Below are 20,520 nucleotides of genomic sequence, written 5' to 3' on the forward strand. Positions count from 1 at the left end.
CGTTGATGAAACCGGTGTTAGAGTAGAGGAAGGAGCCAGAGAGAGACATCATTTTCAGGGTTTTACTGCATCAAGATTAAACGAAGAATGATCCTTAGCACGAGGACTCCATGCACAATAATAAGGCTCGAGACCCCACAATCGTCGTCCTTAACAACCCGGCCTCCGTCCTTAGTCGACAAAGTGTCACGCAAGTTGTGCAATGAGCCTGACCCACATGATTGTAAGCAACGTACCAGGAGTGAGTTGAACCCTAATGGGCTTCTTGAGGACAAGAGCGTCGCCTGTGCCGGCTTCGTTCTCGGCACACACACGGAACACGTAGAAGTGCCGGCCCTTGAGATCAGGGACAGTAAACCGAGTACTGCAGTCTGGGGTTCTCACAGACGACTTGACGATCTGGAAGGATTGTACGTTACTTTATTTTTAATTAGAATTTGTACGCGCAATGTAAACCTTGCCATCATAGAACTAAATGGTATAATGGTAATGGTAAATGGGAGATTGTATAAAGCATAATAGCACTTATGATGTAATCATTAAAGCGTGTCTCCCCCGGTGCAATCTTTTTTATTTTTCGTTTCATGGCACACACGATCCTAGCTGATTTGTAGAACGAAAGAGAGGGTTTTGAACTACGCTCCCAATAGGACCTCTTGCAGGGCTTCCGACAACTCCATAAGAGAACGGGCTCGTTAAGTTGATGCTCCGGGAACGTTCCCTCTTTCAGGGTGTGGATCGCTTAACACCTCCAAACGACTTCCAGTGCGCGTTCCCGGGTGCACCCCGCGCCCCATGTGCCATGCCAGTGAAACGAGGTACTACTTCCGGCCCTGACGCATGTTCCGGTGCACGCGCCGTTCCGCGGGCTTGATTGGAAGTTTCAAGTGCCGGTTTACAGTTTGCAGACGACAGAAGAAAGCTCAATATGAGCTTCACCAGCTCGCGTGGCGCGGTGGTTAGCCTGCTGGCCGTGTCACGTCGAGACTGGGAGGTACCCGGGTTCGAATCTCGGTTCCAGCTGTGCTGTCTGAGGTTTTTCCTCGGTTTTCCTCAGACGCTTTCACACATATGTCGGCACAGCTCCCTTAGAAACCGGTCCACGACGCGCATTCCTCCAGGGCGTTAGTCGTGACGTTGCCAACCTCTGTGAGGCCGACAACGGCAAGCCCTTTCACCGCCCCCACCACCACCATGTAGAGCGCGTGCGGTGCACTCGGCTTCTGTATAGCCTCACAAACACCGTTAAGTGGAGGCACCAAGGGTACGTTATCCCCCGTGAACCCGGGAAAGGCGCTCGGGAGCCCGTGTAACGCGCCCAATGAGTGATATTGACGTCATTTTATGACGCACGAGGGAGCGCCAATCGGGTGGCTCGTGACGTGACGTCAACGGCTCGGCCGAAGTGGGCGGAGAGTTTGTGGTCATCGCCTCGCCGTGCCCGTAGCCGACGCATTTTATTGGCCAATAAGTTTTCAACTTCCCGCTCCGCGCCATTGGTGATTTTTCGAGGCGTTTTTGTGAATTGAACTGCTCCATGAATGCATATATCGTTCAGTGAATATACTTTGCATGGTCGAATGCTTGATTAAGTACGCGGAAATTTGAGCAATCTAAAATGCCATTGCATTGCATCACAGGCAGCCCTAACATACGAAATCTGTTTGAACCATCACCACAGCCGCCGCAGAAATAAATGGATAATATTAGAAATGACATTACGAATCTTTCAGAATGAAAATAAATGTACGGCATCAGAAAATCGAAGAGAACTTTTTCACTGTTCATCTTCGAAGTCTGTGTGCTTTCTTTTTCGCAGTGTTTGAAACGACTGTTTTTTTTTCTTCTCACTTTGCAAGAACAAAATAACTGTAAAACAGGCTAAACACTTTTCGAGCGATCTTTAAACATTCATGGTTCCCACAGAAGTAAAGAAAAGAAAGAAGGAAAAGCATACCGAATTTCATAGTGCTGACGGTTAGGCACGTACAAGACTGTAATAGGCCTGAATGCTCTGGCACCGCCTTTGAAGTCCGAACATGCCATAAGCAGATGATGACATTGCTGTGACTGAAGCTTGTTGGAGGGCTTTCTGTGCGAGTATTTAATTAATTCTCCCTCTATCGTGCACGGTGCCATAAATGCGCAGTGATGACTTCCAGGACTGAGTAGTTCAGGCATTGAGCCTTCGCGGTACAATTATCAACGCTTTTCAGAAAAGCGACGTTATACCACAAACTTGCGTCGTCGGAGTCGGTGCCCTCAACAATGCCATTTAGACGCACCAAAGGTCTCCTCTGACCCTTTAGCTATTCAAGTATTTACTCGCTCACACCTCACTGCAGGCTTCTCTCTTCTATCATTTTTTCCCCTTAGCTTCATGTAATTCCTCAGGAACCCTCCTCTCCCATTTAGCTGCTGCCAGTGTCTGTTTTAGTCACCTCAGCCCATGAGTCACGACGTCGCCTTGGCACTGATCCCGTTTCATCACCTGCGGGCGCTTAGAAAAATCTCTTCGCGAATCTGAAAGGTCGGAGTAATGTATGGCGACAACTTTCTTCGTTCTTTTTTTTTTCCGCTACGCGTAATTTATTTTGCAACACAAGTAATCCCGTTGTTCTGCTGCGTTTCCTCTCTGGCATCATTTCCTTCTGCATCTCTGACGGCTGATTCGTACCCAGATACAGAAAGAAGGCACAGAAGGTCAAGAGTAAGAACATTGTACGCGCGACCGTGCTCGAATTGATGATGATGATGATGATTATTATTATTATTATATGCATTTCATCAGCAGTTACCTACCCGCTGAAAACTCATAAATTGGTAGGACACCTACAAGGTATACCGTACACGCTTAAAAATGAACTTCACCGCATAACACGCTCCTAGCCAACCATAATCTCGAATGATATCCTTATCTTCCCTGATTTGTTGAAAACGGGAGGCGTACGCCTTTTTTGTGACATTTATGCGGTTCATAATTGTCACAAAAAAGGCGTACGCCTACCGTTTTCAACAAATAAAGGAAGATAACGATATCATTCGAGATGATGGTTGGCTAGGAGCGTGCTATGCGGTGAAGTTCATTTCTAAGAGTGTATACTCTCAGAAGACAACTTCACCGCATAGTACGTTGTGCGCCAACCACAGCCACAAATGATAGGGTTATCGCTTCTGACTTGAAGAGCGATGGGGGCGTACGCCTTTTTGTAGCAATTATGATATATCAAAAATTGCTCCGAAAAGGCGTACGCCCTCATCGCTCTTCAAATCAGAAGCGGTAACCCTATCATTCGTGGCAATGGTTGGCGCACAACGTGCTATGCTGTGAAGTTCTGTTCTGAGAGTGTAGGGACCGTAGTGTGCCGATGGTGCGTCTCTCGTTAATGCTGCAAGGCGCACGTCCTCAAAACGTTCACAAATATCCTCAAGACCATTTTCCTCCTCTTCCAGTTTAGTGGAATCTTTAACGCCTCCTACACTCTACGAACAGAACTTCACCATAGAACCCGCTCCAAGTCAGACTACTGCAGCGATTGATGCCGTTATTACTCCTGATTTAAAGAAGAACTAAGGTGCAAAACTTTCACCTGGCGGAATGTAAGGTTGCGTTACCGTGACATCACCGCATAAGGAACGGATTTACTGGCTGCGTCATTCGTGACCCATGAGAGAAGGAAATCACTTTCTCTCTCCTGCTCCTTCTCAAGAAGCGCGACAATGCGGAGGGTGCCCAGATTGGTCTCCTCAAACGATCTTCGGCGGTCGTCTGAAGAGACCAATAGGAGTACACTCCGCATTGTCGGCCTTCTTGAGGAGGAGAGGGAGAGGGAAATGTTGCGGTTTCCGTCGCACATAAATCACCAATGACGCAACGGATGAATACTGTTCCTTTTGTGTTGGTATCAAAGGACCGGCGGCTTTCGCTTTGCGAGTACAAATTTGTGGGGAACATTAGTCCACAGCCCGACCACTGTGGCGTCGCTCACGATCGCAGTTGAGATGTGATGTGACTGAAGAAGTAAAAAAAGGGGGGGGGGATATAAGTCACGACCACCATTGTCTACTGACGTAACGCCACGAATTACCACAAATGCATGTAGTATGTAGCCATTTGTGTCATTCACGGAGGGTCCTGTGTAAATGCAAGGCATTCATAAGATGGGGATCGTAGCTTGTATATATGCTCGTATTGTCGCTGAATTTCCGAAACCTCCATGACCATAGCGTGCTATACTCGATACCTCGGCGCCCTAGCGTGTTGTGCTTGAACTAGGCCATGAACAACCATTTGTACTTCGCTGCCTTCCAATGTTAGCAAGCTAGGGCTGTAGCTGAAGTAGAAAATGACACTCAGCTCCACATTAATGGGCGCCATTTAGGTTGAACGAGACGTGCGTGCACTTATCTCGCTATGAAACGTTTGCGACGACAGAAGCATCTCATTGAGCTTGAGGAGTCCCGTGGCAAGGACGAAAGGGTCTCCTCAAATTGAAGGAAATACTGCCATCGTCGCGATCACATCAGCTAGCTTTCGTGCTGTTTCTTGTCAATATCCTCTCTTGGAAACCAGCCGCTGAGCCCGGTACACCGAACAACTTGATGCGACTGATTAGATGAACCCTATTCTGCACACACCAAAAGAGAACCTCAGCGAAGCGCCACGTACCTCAGAAGCAGATACATCTCTGTACTCAATAAGGTAGTTTCTGATAGTCCCTCCTCCGTCAAGCTCGGGCTCTTTCCAAGTAAGGCAGACGGAGTTATCTGTGACTGCTTCAACGATAAGCGGTCCCACCGGCGCAGAGGGCGGTATCACCACTCCTGATCAATACATATTCAATACTTTATCAATAAACAAGTATCACAATCACATATCCATAAAATCGCAAACACTTAGATAAAGCTTACACGCACTTCTCAGCAGCAATACACTTGAACAGACACAGGGGAGAAGATTGGCTACTCCTGGTGAGGATTTAGCGCACTAGGCAATGTCGTCCCTCTCATTCTCAAGCATGTTTTTGAAACACTGCTTCTGCTAGTAAAACAAAAGAGACTAAAAGAAAAAAAAGTAGAGCTAGGGCGCGTCACCAAAAATAAGTCTTGGCTCAATGCTCCCGGCGGGAACGATTCATTTATTTTCCCAAGAAGCTCTTTCGCCGGTTTGTTCGGTTTCCGTGGCTTCGTTTTCTTACTGCTCAGCTGACATAATTTTCAGCGCGTTCTAGTTTCTATAGAGCATCTGCACCGTGTCAACCACCGTCTCACAATTTCAAACATAAATTTGAAGAATGTTCGTGTAAGCATGAGGCATTTTCCCACTCATCTGTCTTGGTTCGAATACGGAGTAGGTTATGAAAATGTTGCGTTAACTGCACGGTCAAAAAAAAATACTGGCACTGACCCAACCGTACAGCATGCACTTGTCCGAATTGAACGATGCACTTCCCTGCTTCTCATAAATTTTCCACCACGTATATGGTAAGAATTCCTTTTTCTTTTCCGGGCATTTCGTTGCCTTTCTGGGAAGCAAACGACACGGACTCTTTTTTTTTCTTTTTTTTTTGTAACGTCACACGGTCACATGGAAAGTTGAACCAAGCAAGCCAGCATCTGTATGATGCATGATGGATGATTTCACAGCATGTGTCCCTCCCCACACGAAGCGGTTGGTTCAAGGAGTGGCTCTCAGCTTATTCCACAGTTGAAGAAGCCTGAGCTTGGGCACTGAGAAGAAGACAGACAAACACACGGGGTGTGTGTCTGTCGGCTGCTTCAACTATGGAATTTATCCACCAGATTGACGGCACTTATGCTGTACTCTCAACTTGTGTTACGCGAGAGAAACCGCAATGGTGCCCAGCCCGACTTCGAGGAACTTGCTGCTACACAATGATAGATGCCGATAGCTGCTTTGTCTGCTCTTTACAGCTAGTGTCATTCGCGACAGATATGCTATTACGATGCCAATCCTGATACGAACGATGAGATGCCGGGGGGGGGGGATGTTTCGTAGAACGAAAAGAGAAGAGGAAATATCAGCCAGGATGCCGGGCATGGTGGGATACCAAGCGTTAGAATGACGTGCCTAGGGCGAGCACTGGTACGCACTCAAGTTGTACTTGCGGGAACTGTACAGTTTCGCGGATACCCTAGGTTCGGCGGAATCCCGGTTGAGTACCACTAGGTTAAAGGATCTGCCTTTCTGGAGATAGTGAATGTTTAGCAGGTCCGGGTTTTTCGCCGCGAAATAACCATGGCCATGAGCGTTGTCGCTGTATTCGCTGCGAGATCGACCTATAGGGGTCGACACTGTCACTTTCTAGCACATTTCGTAATTCTTGTGTATGTTCACCGGAAGAGCACTTGTGCCGCGATGGTACGATACTGTTCAGTTCCCCAATGCTCCACCTACTGCACTGAACGCGGAATAAACGTGCAAAAGCAGACGACGCGTCCACACTACGGTAGTTCATCGTTTCTCCGCAGCGCGCCGGCACCGTTCGATCTCGGAGCGAATAGTTATGTGCTGGATTGCGGACAGCAACAACACTTACAACGTCAACGTGTCGCGAAGGAAGATGTATCTGTGTACCTGTTCAGAAATAGTTTTTTCAAGGTCTGGTTATCCAATAGGCACACCTATCGCCGACGAGGCGTAATATGTCACTCCATCACTGAACAACATGCATTTGACACTAATCATGTATTATCACTAGCGACACCCTCACGGAAGATTCTATTGTAAGAAAAAGCGAAAACACTGAACACAGAGCCGAAGTTCCGTCCCGTGTTATGTTGAGCATTCACACGGTGCGGAATACCGGAATGGTGCGCCGCACACTTAGCAGACGACACCGTCAGCGTCTTTTCCTGTCGTCTGCTACGGAATATCTTGTAGTTGTGTCGCTGGATATTCCCCATGATTAGCAGTGTACGTGAAGACACGACGTTGAGCGCTCACGTGACAACAGAAAGCTATAACGTTTCTCGCATCTTCCGCTGGAGTATTCTGGGGAATGTCGCTTGTGTGAATACACGGTAACCATCACTACCAAGAAACAGAGCCTGATACCCTGAACGATGCGACGTAGTCATTAAGGGTCCGCCAATCACGACCGTGCTTTCGACTCCCGATTGGCTGACATTCCGACTTTATATGTCTACGTGCGAAGGAGTAAGAGGAGGCGTTAAGCAGGCCTTCGGCATCTACGTGGCGTTGCCCTAACCCAGCAGGTAATGCTAACTAACGTCGTCAACTACAATCTCCACTTCGAAAATCATGACCTAATGACGGCGTGCTCATAAAGCCAATAACGCAAGGGCAAATCTTTATCTTGAGTTCAAAATGATCGTGCCCACACACTCGTGCACGCTCACGCATTGGCAACATGCGTCCTAATCAATTGGTTAATGTGTGCTTACGCCTGTAGTAAATGTTACACGCAAGTATGTGAAAGACTACCTCGAAAGTAAATGTCGTGCACATTCATCGGTGCGTTGGATTGGATTCGACTTTAATAGATAAAATACGGAGCTTGTGGCTCCACGATCATGATGTCATAGAAGTGTGGACCAGTACTGACAAATTACTTTTGTGATCTGCACTTTGAGGCAAAAGATATTGTTCTTACCAGTAGGCCGAACGATTTTCGTAGGTTCCGGCGTTTCCAATGGATCGCTGACGCCCACGTCATTCCAGGCATAGATTCGAACCAGGTACTCGTGCCCTTCTTGCAGGTCTCGGATGTGAGTTTTGACTGCAGGTGCGAACACGTGGCAAACCTGCGCACGCTTGCACTGTTGGTGATGTATATGACGATAAACATGATAATTGTAATGGTGATCGTCAATGGATAAATTATTAGTTTCTGTCCGCACACATGTATTACGGTTGCCCTATCTCATACTTATTTATTTTTCTGATCCAAAATGCTCAGTACTTGGAGTTCATACACGATTACAATTAAGGGTGTCGTGTCGCGTTGTTCTGCGTCAGCAATAAAATTGTGCTCCCATATCACGTGCCATATGGGGCACACACTCCGTAACCAACGCAACCGAAACTAAGCCACAAGACACAGAGAGCGTGTTGTTCATCTGCACAAGCGGCTGATGGCGACTTGTTTCCATGGATACAGGTCTGCTGTTCTATTGGCCCAGCGAAGCACGTGTATTCTCCCAAAGGCCGCGTCCCTCAAGTAACGAGGAGCCTGAGTCTAGCCCGACAGCTCCCTAGAGCTCCCTGAGTCGCGCCCTAGAGTCACCACATCTGACTCGGTACGCACGCCATTTAAGTACCTCAAAAGCAGGCCACATGGTCATTCTGACGGAAATAATCGCGACCCAATGCCCATCCTGTATATCCATTGACCATAGCGCGTTGCGCACCTAAGTAACAACGTTTTAGTTTCGACATCACCTCCATCCACAGTGTCCTGGAAGACTCCTTGAGGGCAACGATGTATCCGAGTACGGGACATCCTCCGTCGCTGTCCGGGACACCCCATTTGACATCCATGGAGAAAGGTCCCGTCACTACGACCAGGAGCGGCGTGGTCGGTGGTCCTGGCCTGTTCACTAGTTTGGAAAGCGAGGCGTTAAGGTGTCACACTTTCATAAGCTGCGCAAGGAGCACAATAAGACAGTCTGGAGCGCTGCGATTTTTGCGTCCGTTCCAGGAGAGCGTCTCGGCACTTTTGTTTTCATCCCATTACGCCGTTGATGCCTTTTTCATTCCTGTTAGCAATCTTGCTTTAGCCGCTAATGGGCAGCGTTATATTACATGCGGTAGAGGCAACTGCTGCGTCGCCACAAGAGCGGTCCCTATACGATCCAGAAACAACGGAAACAGATGCTGTGGCACCGCACGCCAAGTGGTATCACGGACTTGACTATGATCCTTAATGTTGGTATTCGTCTATGCGGTGTGGGATCCCGCTTCAAAGTGAAAGTAAAATTGTGCGTTCTGATAAGTTTATATTCCCGGAAACTGCCTTTCTTTCACTTTGTCTCTCAGTGAGGACATATGTTGGACAGGCATGTGACTTAATTACAAAAGTTTTCATATCAGACAGGTACCTGGGAGTCCGAATAACGTATTCCGATGTGAATATACTAAAAAAAACTTAACGAAAATAATGCAACTTCGCCTGGAGAATTAGACAGAACATCGTAATTATAAAGGGAGAGGTGGAAATGGCACGGTATAAGGCCTACTAAAGCAGCACCCGAATTGCCGATTCTCGCACTCGTATTCTCCCTCCAGGATCGGACACTTACTCCAGTCGTCAACGAGACGAGACGAACGAGAAAAACGAGGGAAAAAAAGGCAATAGCGACTAAAAATAATCATGAAGTAAGCCGAAACAGTAAAAAAAAAAAAAAGGAAAGCACAGAAACAAAAACAAATGAACTAGCGTAGAAAAGCGTGCTGGTTTACCATGGTTGTCTTGAGGGATGACTCTGACCGGCCCGGCTGATTGGAGAACTGAACGCAGTCCGACGGTACTCCTGGCCAATACTCTAAACCAGTGGTTTATCCTTAAGTCGAGGTTCTCGATGACGTACGAGGTGACTTGAGTGTCTACGACAGCGACGGGAACCCAATCTGCGTCCGTTTGGTCTTTCTTTTCGATAATGAAGGAAAGGACTTGAATGAAACCCAAATCGGGACACGTCCACCGGAGGGTAACCGAACGCGCAGTGGTTACTTCGATGCTTGGTGGCTCCCCATCGCTCGACCGTACGGTACCTGGAAAGAGTACAGTACGTGAACGCACTTATAAGTGCACTCAGTCGGGAACCTGTCGATGTTCGAGTTTGCAAACGCTCGACAAATTCGAACAAGTTCGATCAACGCATGGGCGTCGTTCGCGTGTGCGGAAGCAGAGGTTCGTGGACTCGAGAAGCCGGCACACACTGGCCTCTATTTCTATTATGAGGCTGTAAGCCTTGGTTTTTGCTCTGTGACTATTTGAGCTTGTGCTGGGCAACTGGAAACGCGAGGAAAACAACATGATATGGGCATGGCGGAAAATAACTGTTCTGAGGCTGAAACACACAGACAGACGAACACAACACACACCTCAAGTTGCCGCAGAACATGAACAATGGAAAGAAATTTTCGTCGACTGCCATGTTTCAATTGTTATGCACTCTAAAAACTGAACTTCACCGCATTGCACGCTCCGCGCCGACCATTGCCACAAATGATAAAGTTATCGCTTCTGATTCGTAGAGAAAGGGGGGCGTACGCCTTTTTGTGTCAATTTGGATATATGATAATTGACACAAAAAGGCGTACGCCTCCCTCTCTCCTCGAATCAGAAGCTACAGCCCTATCATTCGTGGCAATGGTTGGTACAGAGCGTGCTATGCGGTGAAGTTCAGTTTTTAAGAGTGTCGTCGCCCTCGGTGGGTCAGTCGGAAGCCTATCCACCAGCTGATCCCAAGATCGCGGGTTCGAACATTGCCGACGCCCGTGGCAACTTGGTGGAAGGGTACAAGTTGCTCAGACACGCCATCTTCCGCGAGGGACGTTAAATGTGGTGTGCTATGTGTCGAGATTTCGGCGCACGTTAAAGAAGCCTCCGGGTGGCAAATTTAATCGCAGACCCGACCACTGTGGCGTCGCTCATGATCGCAGTTCTCTTGTGACGTACACTGTTAAAATAGACCTTCACCACATAGCACGCACCTAGCCAGCCACCATTCCGAATGATATCATTCTGTGTCATGATTTATTCGGAAAAGGGGAAGGAGCCTATCTGGGACATGCATAATGTGTCGCAGATTGGCGCCTCCTCCCATTTTCGGCAAGTAAGGACACAGAATGATATCATTCGGAATGATGGTTGGCTAGGAGCGTGCTATGCGGTGAAGCTCTGTTTTAACAGTGTACAGCCCCGAGTTATCCATTGTTATGGGCGCCGCCTAGCGATGTCCGTCGGTATCCGATACAAAAGGGTTTGGACGCACCTGAACTTGGCCCTGCGTCACATAGACGTCGTTTCACAAAGCATCGGAATTTCTTGTGGGCCGTGTGTATTCATATTCGATTTACGCTCGGTTTCAAGCTCACTTTCTAATTTTATAAAAGCGATATCAATAACAGTATTTTTAGCGATTGATTAGAAAGGCCAAGTCTCCGAGACTTCGCGAATCTGGTGGGATGTCGCTAGAAGTTCGAAAGCTCATTGAACCGCAGGTTCGTGATAAGATAACTGGTCAGCATCCAACCCACACTGAGCAGCTCCGTCATAAGTGGATCCACGATTGATTTCGTGCTTGATTGTCGTGCTTGATATTGGAAGCCTAAGCGTGCGGACGCTTTCAGCAATGTTAAATCATTTTGAACCATACGGTCAATGAGGTCTCAATGAAATACAACGAACAACTAGAATCAATTAAGACTTCGTGTCTCATCAATAGTTCTAATTATTCTCAGTTATTGAAAATTATATGTCAGCCAGGGCACTGGCATGTGCTGCTCCAGTTGCACAAAAGATGACGAGAGCACCGAGCAGTAAGTGCCACCGGGATCAAATTAGGAACTAAAAAAAGGAAATGAAAGGGGCAACAGGATCAACTTCCAATTTTTTTTCTTTGTAGAAGCGCAAATTAAGAGCTGCTCAGCCGATAAAATCTTGCAAAGGAAAAGCTTTTGGCACGAGGTTGTTGTTTCGGAAAGGTGTTCTTCTGGAAACGTAACTTCGGATTCGATCTCGATCAGGGCTGCTGTCGAACATGCTCAACACACAGCTCGTAGCACAACAAAGCACGTCACAGATATGCATGCGACAGAGATCCAGGTGCCGTTTGCTTAAATGCCCAGAAAAGAAATACGACCAGAAAGCTTTCGTACTTTGAGAATTATCGGATGACTCGTCGTTACGTGATGAGTGCAGCATGGCTTCGTCGTCCTTGTCGTGCACGCGGGTGAGGTGTGGCTCTTCGGCTGTCACGTGCTGAACTTCCAGAAGATGCATGGCACTCTTGGTCAGTCTGGATCCTGCAGCTCCCATTCGCTGGGGTCACAACACCTCACAAACTGCTCCCATTCATCAGGAATGCGTTCGTTGCTCGACTGTGAAGCAGAAGAAGGGTATAAAACCCGAGAGAAAATATAACGCGGTTCTACAAGGAGTTTTTTACACTCTAACAAGTTCACCGAATGACCGCTGTTGATTTGACGAGACAGTACGGCGCACACCTTTTTGTGACAACTAACATGCATTTAAATTGTCACAAAAAGGAGAATGCTCGCTTTTTCAGTAAGTCACATTCTTAAAACATAACTTCGCCGCGTAGCACGCTCATAGACAACCATCATTCCGAATGACATCGTTATTTCCGTGATTGTACGCCTTTGTGTGACGCATATGCAGACGTGTTAATTTTAAAACACACACACACACAGAGAGAAGGCCTACGCTCCGCGTCTTCCACAAGTCTGGAGAGATGACGTGTGACAATGATGTGCAATGATGGTGAGCATCCAACTCATTTTAAGGTACTATATTTGTTGACTCGAAAAGGTTTTTGCTCGTTTAATTCCTGTTTGTATATTTTTCCGCGTGAGGTGTCGCCATCATGGTACAGGTGTTTATGAAGAGTGCCATCGTCGTCAATAAAGCGTTCTACAACATCTTGATTGATGACCTTTTGATTTTGAGTGATGATTGGTGCTCACCACTACCACAACCTCTGATTGTGAACAATGGTTAACCTTCATCATTCACTTGAACCCTGTGTCAGGGAATATAATGGGTGACTCCCTAAAAGTGCCTCAATCTGAATCCACGAATTTTCGACCGCGGGATTTGCCACCTATATGCCGTATGCTTGCGTATCATCGTGCACACCGTTTTCCTCTTCACGCCTATTCCCTCTGACTCGGACCTCAAGAATTACCCTCACGAATCGAAAAGGAAGGACGGACAAAATATTGCTATGTGCCGCTATTTCCCTGTGCGCGAGAAGCGAGGGAATCGAAGGAAAGCATGCCGGGAACCACAATCAGAAAGTGGATCAGCGAGGCAACGGAAGCGGGCCAAACCTGGGGCGCTCAGAAATAGAAACGGAGCCTTCCCTCTCCGGATGCCACTTGTTTGGAAATTAAACCCGGAACAAACGACGCCCTGCAGAGCTATGCAGGATAAGCCAACTGAGGTGCATGTTCTGCATTTCTAACGGTTTACAATGGTCACCGCTGTCGCAAACAGTTGGAGTGCGCGTCCCAACAGACTCTGATACTGCTTCCAACTTCGAGGCGTGTGCTGGTGCCAGCTTCCAAACAATGCAGACTATGGCGCCTATCTGGCATACCTCAGTTGGACGTCTCTACGCTTAATGCACCTTCACACACAAAACGTGCACCTGTCTACCAGCCATCTCGTGTGAGTCATGTCATAGAGTACATACAGGGTGTTTCAAAAAACGTGTCATTTGGACTTTATAAAAAAACGGGGTGACGGAAAAATACGGGGTAAAGGGCACTTGTGTGGCAACTGAATTTGCCATCTTGCAAAAATATTTTAATTTGATTTTAATTAACATAAATTGAATTTCTTTAATTGAACTTCAAAATTTCCCAAGTCAACCTAACATTTTTTTTACAGAATTAGAGAGCCTGTAACGAACTTAGTCAGATCCACCAAGAAATCCGCTCGATATTGCAAAGGGTACTGCCCAAAAAAAGTCCCGAAGTTGAGGCTTCAGAGTTTCGGGTATTCAACAGCGCACCAAATCAGTCGGAAAAATGCGCGGAGGAATGCGCGGAGGAATGCCCCATGAAGCTAGAACAGTTTATCGCCGGACCGGCGTGCAGCACAAGACGCGCAGATAACAAGGCAGGTGACATTCCACCATACGTTGATAAGCGGCAAACAAAAATGATTCCGCCCCCTTTTTCCCGCCCTGTGTTTTTTCGACCTTCTATCTTTCATGGGGGCAGGAGCAGTCCTCCTCTCCACGAATCTTTGCGTCTGATTTGGTGCGCCGTTGAATACCCGAAACTTGGAAGCCTCAATTTCGGGACTTTTTTTGGGCAGTTCCATTTGCAATATCGAGCGGATTTCTTAGTGGATCTGACTAAGTTCGCTACAGGCTCTCTAATTCTGTAAAAAAAAAACGTTAGGTTGACTTGGGAAATTTTGGAGTTCAATTAAAGAAATTCAATTTATTTCAATTAAAATCAAAATATTTTTTCAAGGTGGCAAATTCAGTTGCCACACAAATGCCGTTTACCCCGTATTTTTCCGTCGCCCCGTTTTTTTTATAAAGTCCGAATGACACGTTTTTTGAAACACCCTGTGTGTTAGGTTAGGCATCATCTATGGTTCACCTACACTCTTAAAAATCAACTTCACCGCATAGCACGTTCCTAGCCAACCATCGTCTCGAATGATATCGTTGTCTGCCCTGATTTGTTGAAAACGGGGGGGGGGGGACGTACGCCTTTTCTCTGACAATTACGAACAGCATAAGTGTCACAAAAAGGCGTACGCCTCTCGTTCTCGTTTTTTTTTTTTTTTTTTTTTTGCTATAGTCGTGACGATGCCCACTTGTGTGCGGCCAACAACGGCAAGCTACCTCGACACCCCCCCTCATTTTTAAGAGTGTACAACCGGAGATCCGGCTTCTCTGAATCAAACATCTGAGCTACTTAAGAGAAAGGTGAACAATTCACATTTGGATATGCTGTGGCCATAACAAATTTTATGATGCACCGAACGTTGGCCGACTAACCTCAACCGGTCAGTGCCCCGTAGCTTCCTGAAGTACACTCCGCCGCATAGTACGCTCCTAGCAAACCATCATCCCCAATGACATCGTTCTCGACACTGATTCGTTGAAAACAGGAGGCGTGCGGCTTTTTGTACCAAGTATATGCAACACAAGTGGTACAACAACAACAACAATAAATGAAGGAGAAGTGATGATGACATAGGATGTTTCCCCGTGGTAGCCACGGGACCCTACCCCACTTCACAGCGGTTAATGTGAGAGGATGAATTATGATGAACGCGAAGCGACGACAGGTCGGAGTTCTGTTTAGAGCTCTTAGAGGAGTCAAGTGGCTTGCATGAAAGCAGAAAGAGAGCGAAGAGCCCGGCACTGATGCGCAGGAGAGCTCGGTGGGCCAAGTACTTTGGATAGGCTGAATGGTCTATGGTCAAGGAGCTCAACTTGGCGTCGAAGTACCCGGCGTTCACTCGTGTACCGGTCGCAGTCCTCGACGATACGGAGGATCGTAGCTGGGGTGTGGCAAGCTGGGCAGAGCGTCGTGTTACTGTGACCCAGCTTAACCCGGAACACAGGGGTGAAGGTGGCGTTGAGTCGTATAGACGCCGCAGAAGTGACGTAAAGCTGCGAGGGAAGCAACCTGGCATCTTAAACCATAATGACGGGTCCACTACATGGAGGAGTGACCAAAAAAGGCACAAGTGGAAGAGGTACAAAAAAATTAAAACAAAAAGGGCGTTCGCCTCCCGTTTTCAACAAATTGGGCCAGAACGATGTCATTCGGGATGGTTGGCTAGGAGCGTGCTATGCGGTGAAATTAGTTTTTAAGGGTTTTTTTCCTGGGTTTTCCTCAGACGCTTTCAGACATATGTCGGCACAGTTCCCTTAGAAGTCGGCCCAGGACGCACATTCCCCCAGAGCGTCAGTCGTGATGTTGCCCACCTCTCTGAGGCCGACAACGGCGAGCCCTTTCACCATCACCACCACCACCACCATTATTTTTAAGAGTGCTCACTGAACTCACGTGTCGCTAAATTCGAAGTGTTTGTCGCGAAGTTTCTATCACTGTGTAAGTGAATAATATCCGATCCACATTTATCCGATCCACAGTGTGTGTGGACAGCGTGTGTGGACAGTGTGTGTGAGTGACTGACTGAGAGTCTTTGTCACTCACTGGTTTTATTGTAGATAGCCATTTGTGTTTTCCTAAGTGATCTGGGTTAGCCGGCTCTCGTAATGAGTGCCTATTTCTCCATTTTTCTTTTTTTTTCTTTTCTAATCAACTCAACTCAACTCACATTTATGACATGTCGCACGTATGTACTACACCTTTAACAGTGATAAGTTTTGGATCAGAACAAAAAAATGTCCAAGGGTGTCATTCAAGTGCAAATTTAGAGGAATAGCTAGCTGCCGTTACTGTATTATTGTGCTTCACGTTTCACCCACTCGAGCTCTGTAAAATATTATTGGCACCACACTCGAAAAACAGAACTTCACCGCATAGCACGCTGTGCGCCAACCACACTCTTAGAAATGAACTTCACCACATAGCACGCTCCTAGCCGTAACGGTCCTAGCTCCTAGCGGAAACCACACGGTTTGAAATTCGCGCTCCGAAAGACGTGTGCGAAACGCCAGCGCAGGGAACTGTGGGCGCGGCCTTGGCGCGTTGCTTATTGTCTCCTGTCGGAAGGGTCACGGCAGCCAATGAGGAGATAATCCGGCTGTTCCTTCCCCATAGTTTCTGGACCGCTGCCGACTGGTACACTCTTAAAAATGAACTTCACTGCATAGCACGCTCCTAGCCAACCATCATCTCGAATGATATCGTTATCAGCCCTGATTTGTTGAAAGCGGGAGGCGTACGCCTTTTCTGTGACAATTATGAACAGCATAAGTGTCACAAGAAAGGCGTACGCCTCCCGTTTTCAACAAATCGGGGCACATAACGATATCATTCGAGATGGTTGGCTAGGAGCGTGCTATGCGGTGAATATCTTTTTTTTCTCTTTTTTTTTGGGGGGGGGGGGGGCAGTGCAGGAATATGGGCGCCTATGAAAACCCTGAAGAAGCCTAATGAAGGGAAGAGCCTCAAGACGAGGGACGCCGATATTTCGAACAGAGACTGTTCTTCCTCTGGGACAACAGAACAACGTCTCGTCCTACAGAAAAGTATATGTTCGAAATATAGGTGGTTCTCGTCCTGAGGCATTTCCCTTCATATTTCCCTACCAGTTCGCTGGATTTTCTACCCTTGAAGAAGCCTTGTTGACATAGTATGAATGTGTTATATGGAAGCGCAACCTGAGTCTCCTAGCCCTCGAGCGAACCCTGGCTATCGGTCAAAGCTCGGCTAGCCGCGTGCAGTGATTTAGACAGACCCCCCTCCACCCCCCTAACACCCCTCCCCCTTCAATGTTCAATGACACCCCCCTATTTTTTTCACCTGTGTAGCACCAGGGGGTGCCCTTGCGATTTCAGCTTTAGACACACGTCGGCAATGATATACTAAACTGTAATGATGTAACTATAATAATGCTCCCCCCCCCCCCAATTTTTTCCAACGCCCCTCCATGCTCTAGATTCTGGATAAACCACATGTCGCGTGTTATTGGCGAGCGAACTCCCTGCTTGGCTGCCCATGAATCAGGGGTGTGATTCAAGAATTTGTGTATATCGAATAAAACGTATAACAAAAAACAATCGATTAACTTCCAGATCACTCAGGGTATTCAAATCATGTAGTAGGCCTGCTCATTTATCCGGACTCCGGAACCATGTTATCCAGACGTTCGCACCTTTGAACCGAAGAGTTCCGATCAAAGCGACACGCTTGTATTTGCCTCGGATCACAGCGAGTCTATGTAATCCCTTCGCCGTTGTGTATATCGATAGGCATGTTAGATTGGAACTGTAAGACCTCGGAATCGCTGTGCGATTCCGCTAGGAGTGGCTGTATCTAGTTTCTCCTCTAAATAGTTGCTTCGTGTAAGAAAGCGCGGGGCCCACGCGGCCTTGCGTTTTCTGGCAGCGACGCAAGCATGCAGGGTTGGAGGCACCGTGCTTGGAGGTTATCCTGGCGACTCACTCTTTATGACTCAGACATCGAGGACGTCAGGCATCCCCTCTCGTTCATGTCGAAAGGGGGCCACTGAGTTTTCGGTGCGGTCTCTGCTCTTGCATAAGAAGTCGGTTCAAGTTTCCGGCCTACGGCAGACTTGTTTGGTCCTCGTGTGTACCACCGTTATAATGCTCGGTTCTGCTTGTGCTCTCTCCTTCCGTCTCATCCCGCGAAAAGAAAACACAGGTGTTGCTCTGGACTGCAGACTGAAGCAGTTTGGCAGCAGGATGATACATACTTTGATACATTGTCTTCCGCGAAGGACTTCCAAAAGTGGGTGGCGTGTGCAAAAATTACGATGCATGTTTTGACGAGGTTTTGGCTGCGCACATTTATTTTCGTGTATGCCGTGCGAGTTCGAGTAGCCAGTCCTGACCGCGTTTGGACTACACTCTTAAAAATGAACTTCACCGCATAGCACGCTCCTAGCCAACCATAATCTCTAATGATACCGTTATCTGCCCTGATTTGTTGAAAACGGGAGGCGTACGCCTTTTTTGTGACAATTATGAACAGCACAAGTGTCACAGAAAAGGCGTACGCCTCCCGTTTTCAACAAATCACGGCAGATAACGATATCATTCGAGATTATGGTTGGCTAGGAGCGTGCTATGCGGTGAAGTTCATTTTTAAGAATGTAAGGCCTCCATATTTTTATTTTACATATCTAATCTTATCTAATCTGTGCATATTAAAGAGGGATCACACATTCTGCGCTATCCCATCTACAGCTTTAGAATAAGGAGCCGCTAGAGATAAGATAAATGGTGGTGGCCTAGCTCAACATAAAACTTCTAATAAGAAGTTAGCTGCTAGTATTAGCTGGTGTGATGTCATGCAAAGCCTTGCAGTGTGACTCAATTGATCAACTGATTCTCAGTTCTGAATAGATAATATTTCACAAATAAGTATTACGGTAAATGGCACCGCAAAATCGCTCTAGAAGATCCGAATCGCCCTAGAAGAATAAATTCATTAAGTTAAAGTGGCTGTAATGTGGCGGACCTCTCCGCTGCGTTCACAATTCAGTGTTTTTGTGAAAACGATGCTTGTTATACACCACCTGCTCAATCTGCTGCACGGAACACCGATGAAAAAGCCAACCTTCGCCTGTACGACAACAACAATAGATGATGACGATGAGATGGGGTACGAAGTGCACACGCGAGTGCCTAATATCTTGGGATAGACAAACTCTGTCACTCAATATTCTCGAACCATCCAAAATTATACCCCTCTTCTGACACCGCACAGGAACAGCAACAAATAATGATGCTGACGTGAAATGTTTCATAGCTGGTGTGCCTGTACCCTACCTTTTACACGTGAAAGATTAGATAAGTCATATTGTAGTGAAGTAGGAATGAATGCAGTACCTCACGGAACGCATTAGTGGTCCCTATAGGTGATTAATCAGTACAGAAACACGCAAGACAAGAAATATGAAGAGAGATCACGATATCACGCCAAGATATCCACACATAATCAAACGACGGTGCCGAAGGAGATCACATCAAGAACCGAGAACTGCAGCCGTGCTGAATATGTTCCCACTGATTCGGGCCAACTGACTCGGGAGTATTAGCCTCCCCGTTTTCTGCATATACAGGGCATACTCTCTCAGGACGTGCTGAAAACGGCACTGCTCAACGAACACGCAAAGGAGCGGAACAGAAATTTGGCATAATCTACCGAAGAACGCTTAGCGCTGTTCTTTCCGAATAGCCCGGTCGCGGTTACAACACTGGCGCTCGAGCGACGAGAGCTCGATTGACAGAAATCCCACTCACCTTTCGCCAGATGTTCTGTTTGCGAAGTCGACGGAGTCGGAGACGGAGGGCGGCAACAGAAAGCACGTGGACCTCTAACCTGCTCGTCGGGCACTGCCTCATGACGTCATGGTCACGTGCTGTTGGTCTTTTTGAACGCGGGCTGCAGCCCTCCATTCTGAAGTTCAGCGCTCGACTCGAGGGAGAGCCTATTTTAGAAGCTGCGCGTAGATCGCTGACAACGTCCCTTTCACCTCGGGTACTAGCTCCATGCGAGACAAAATAACCGATTTATTTTCTTAGCGTAGTGTGGCAAGTTCATTTTCCCCTCATATATCACGATGAATTACGTGTCGCTGCGAATGATTCTATTGAGGGCACACCCATTTTTGAGTGTGTCCTGGAACTGGGCTGATCCTCTCTCTGCTTATCTTCCCGCACGCACCCATTATTATGTTATCGCTTATCGGTTCCATATTTTTCCTTTACACCAAGAGCGTATACGAAGAGGGGAGTCAAGTCCTGTAGATCACATAAACAAAATACAGAAACCGACACTGAAGTGTCGGTTTCTTTTACACCAAGCAAGGTTCCCCAAAAATTAAACTGCCGCTGTATAACGCATTGTTTGCGCCCCATATCAACTATCGCAGCCTGGTCTGGGGAACAACATCGCGTACGAATGTTCATAGACCGCTTGTTATATTCATCCCCATATCATCGTCATCATGTATCTCTCTCTCATACAAAAGAAAGTCCTACGCCACGTTGCAAGCGCTCTGTTGATGGCCGTACAAATGAGCTCTTTTCATCAATCATCGCGGTCCCGTTGTATCAGCTGTGTGACTTCGCTCTTCTTTAAACATATAGAAAATG

General features: G+C 47.2%; 1 protein-coding gene across 2 annotated transcripts in view; it reads right to left on the minus strand.

Annotated features, from left to right (window-relative positions):
- LOC135388717 (titin homolog) overlaps positions 1-19,774 on the minus strand; it is a 49,325-nt gene extending 29,551 nt beyond the window's left edge. For both annotated transcript variants that reach the window (XM_064618460.1, XM_064618459.1), the window contains exons 1-7: positions 19,666-19,774; positions 11,870-12,091; positions 9,446-9,757; positions 8,426-8,583; positions 7,638-7,788; positions 4,670-4,824; positions 237-399 (exon numbers count right to left, since the gene is read on the minus strand). In XM_064618460.1, the coding sequence (XP_064474530.1) occupies positions 237-399; positions 4,670-4,824; positions 7,638-7,788; positions 8,426-8,583; positions 9,446-9,757; positions 11,870-12,029 (1,099 nt within the window). In that variant the 5' untranslated portion in view covers positions 12,030-12,091; positions 19,666-19,774. The remainder of the gene's footprint in view (positions 1-236; positions 400-4,669; positions 4,825-7,637; positions 7,789-8,425; positions 8,584-9,445; positions 9,758-11,869; positions 12,092-19,665) is intronic.
- Positions 19,775-20,520: the final 746 nt, after the last annotated feature.

Source organism: Ornithodoros turicata, chromosome 3 (genome assembly GCF_037126465.1).
Source record: "Ornithodoros turicata isolate Travis chromosome 3, ASM3712646v1, whole genome shotgun sequence".
Lineage (NCBI taxonomy): Eukaryota > Metazoa > Arthropoda > Arachnida > Ixodida > Argasidae > Ornithodoros > Ornithodoros turicata.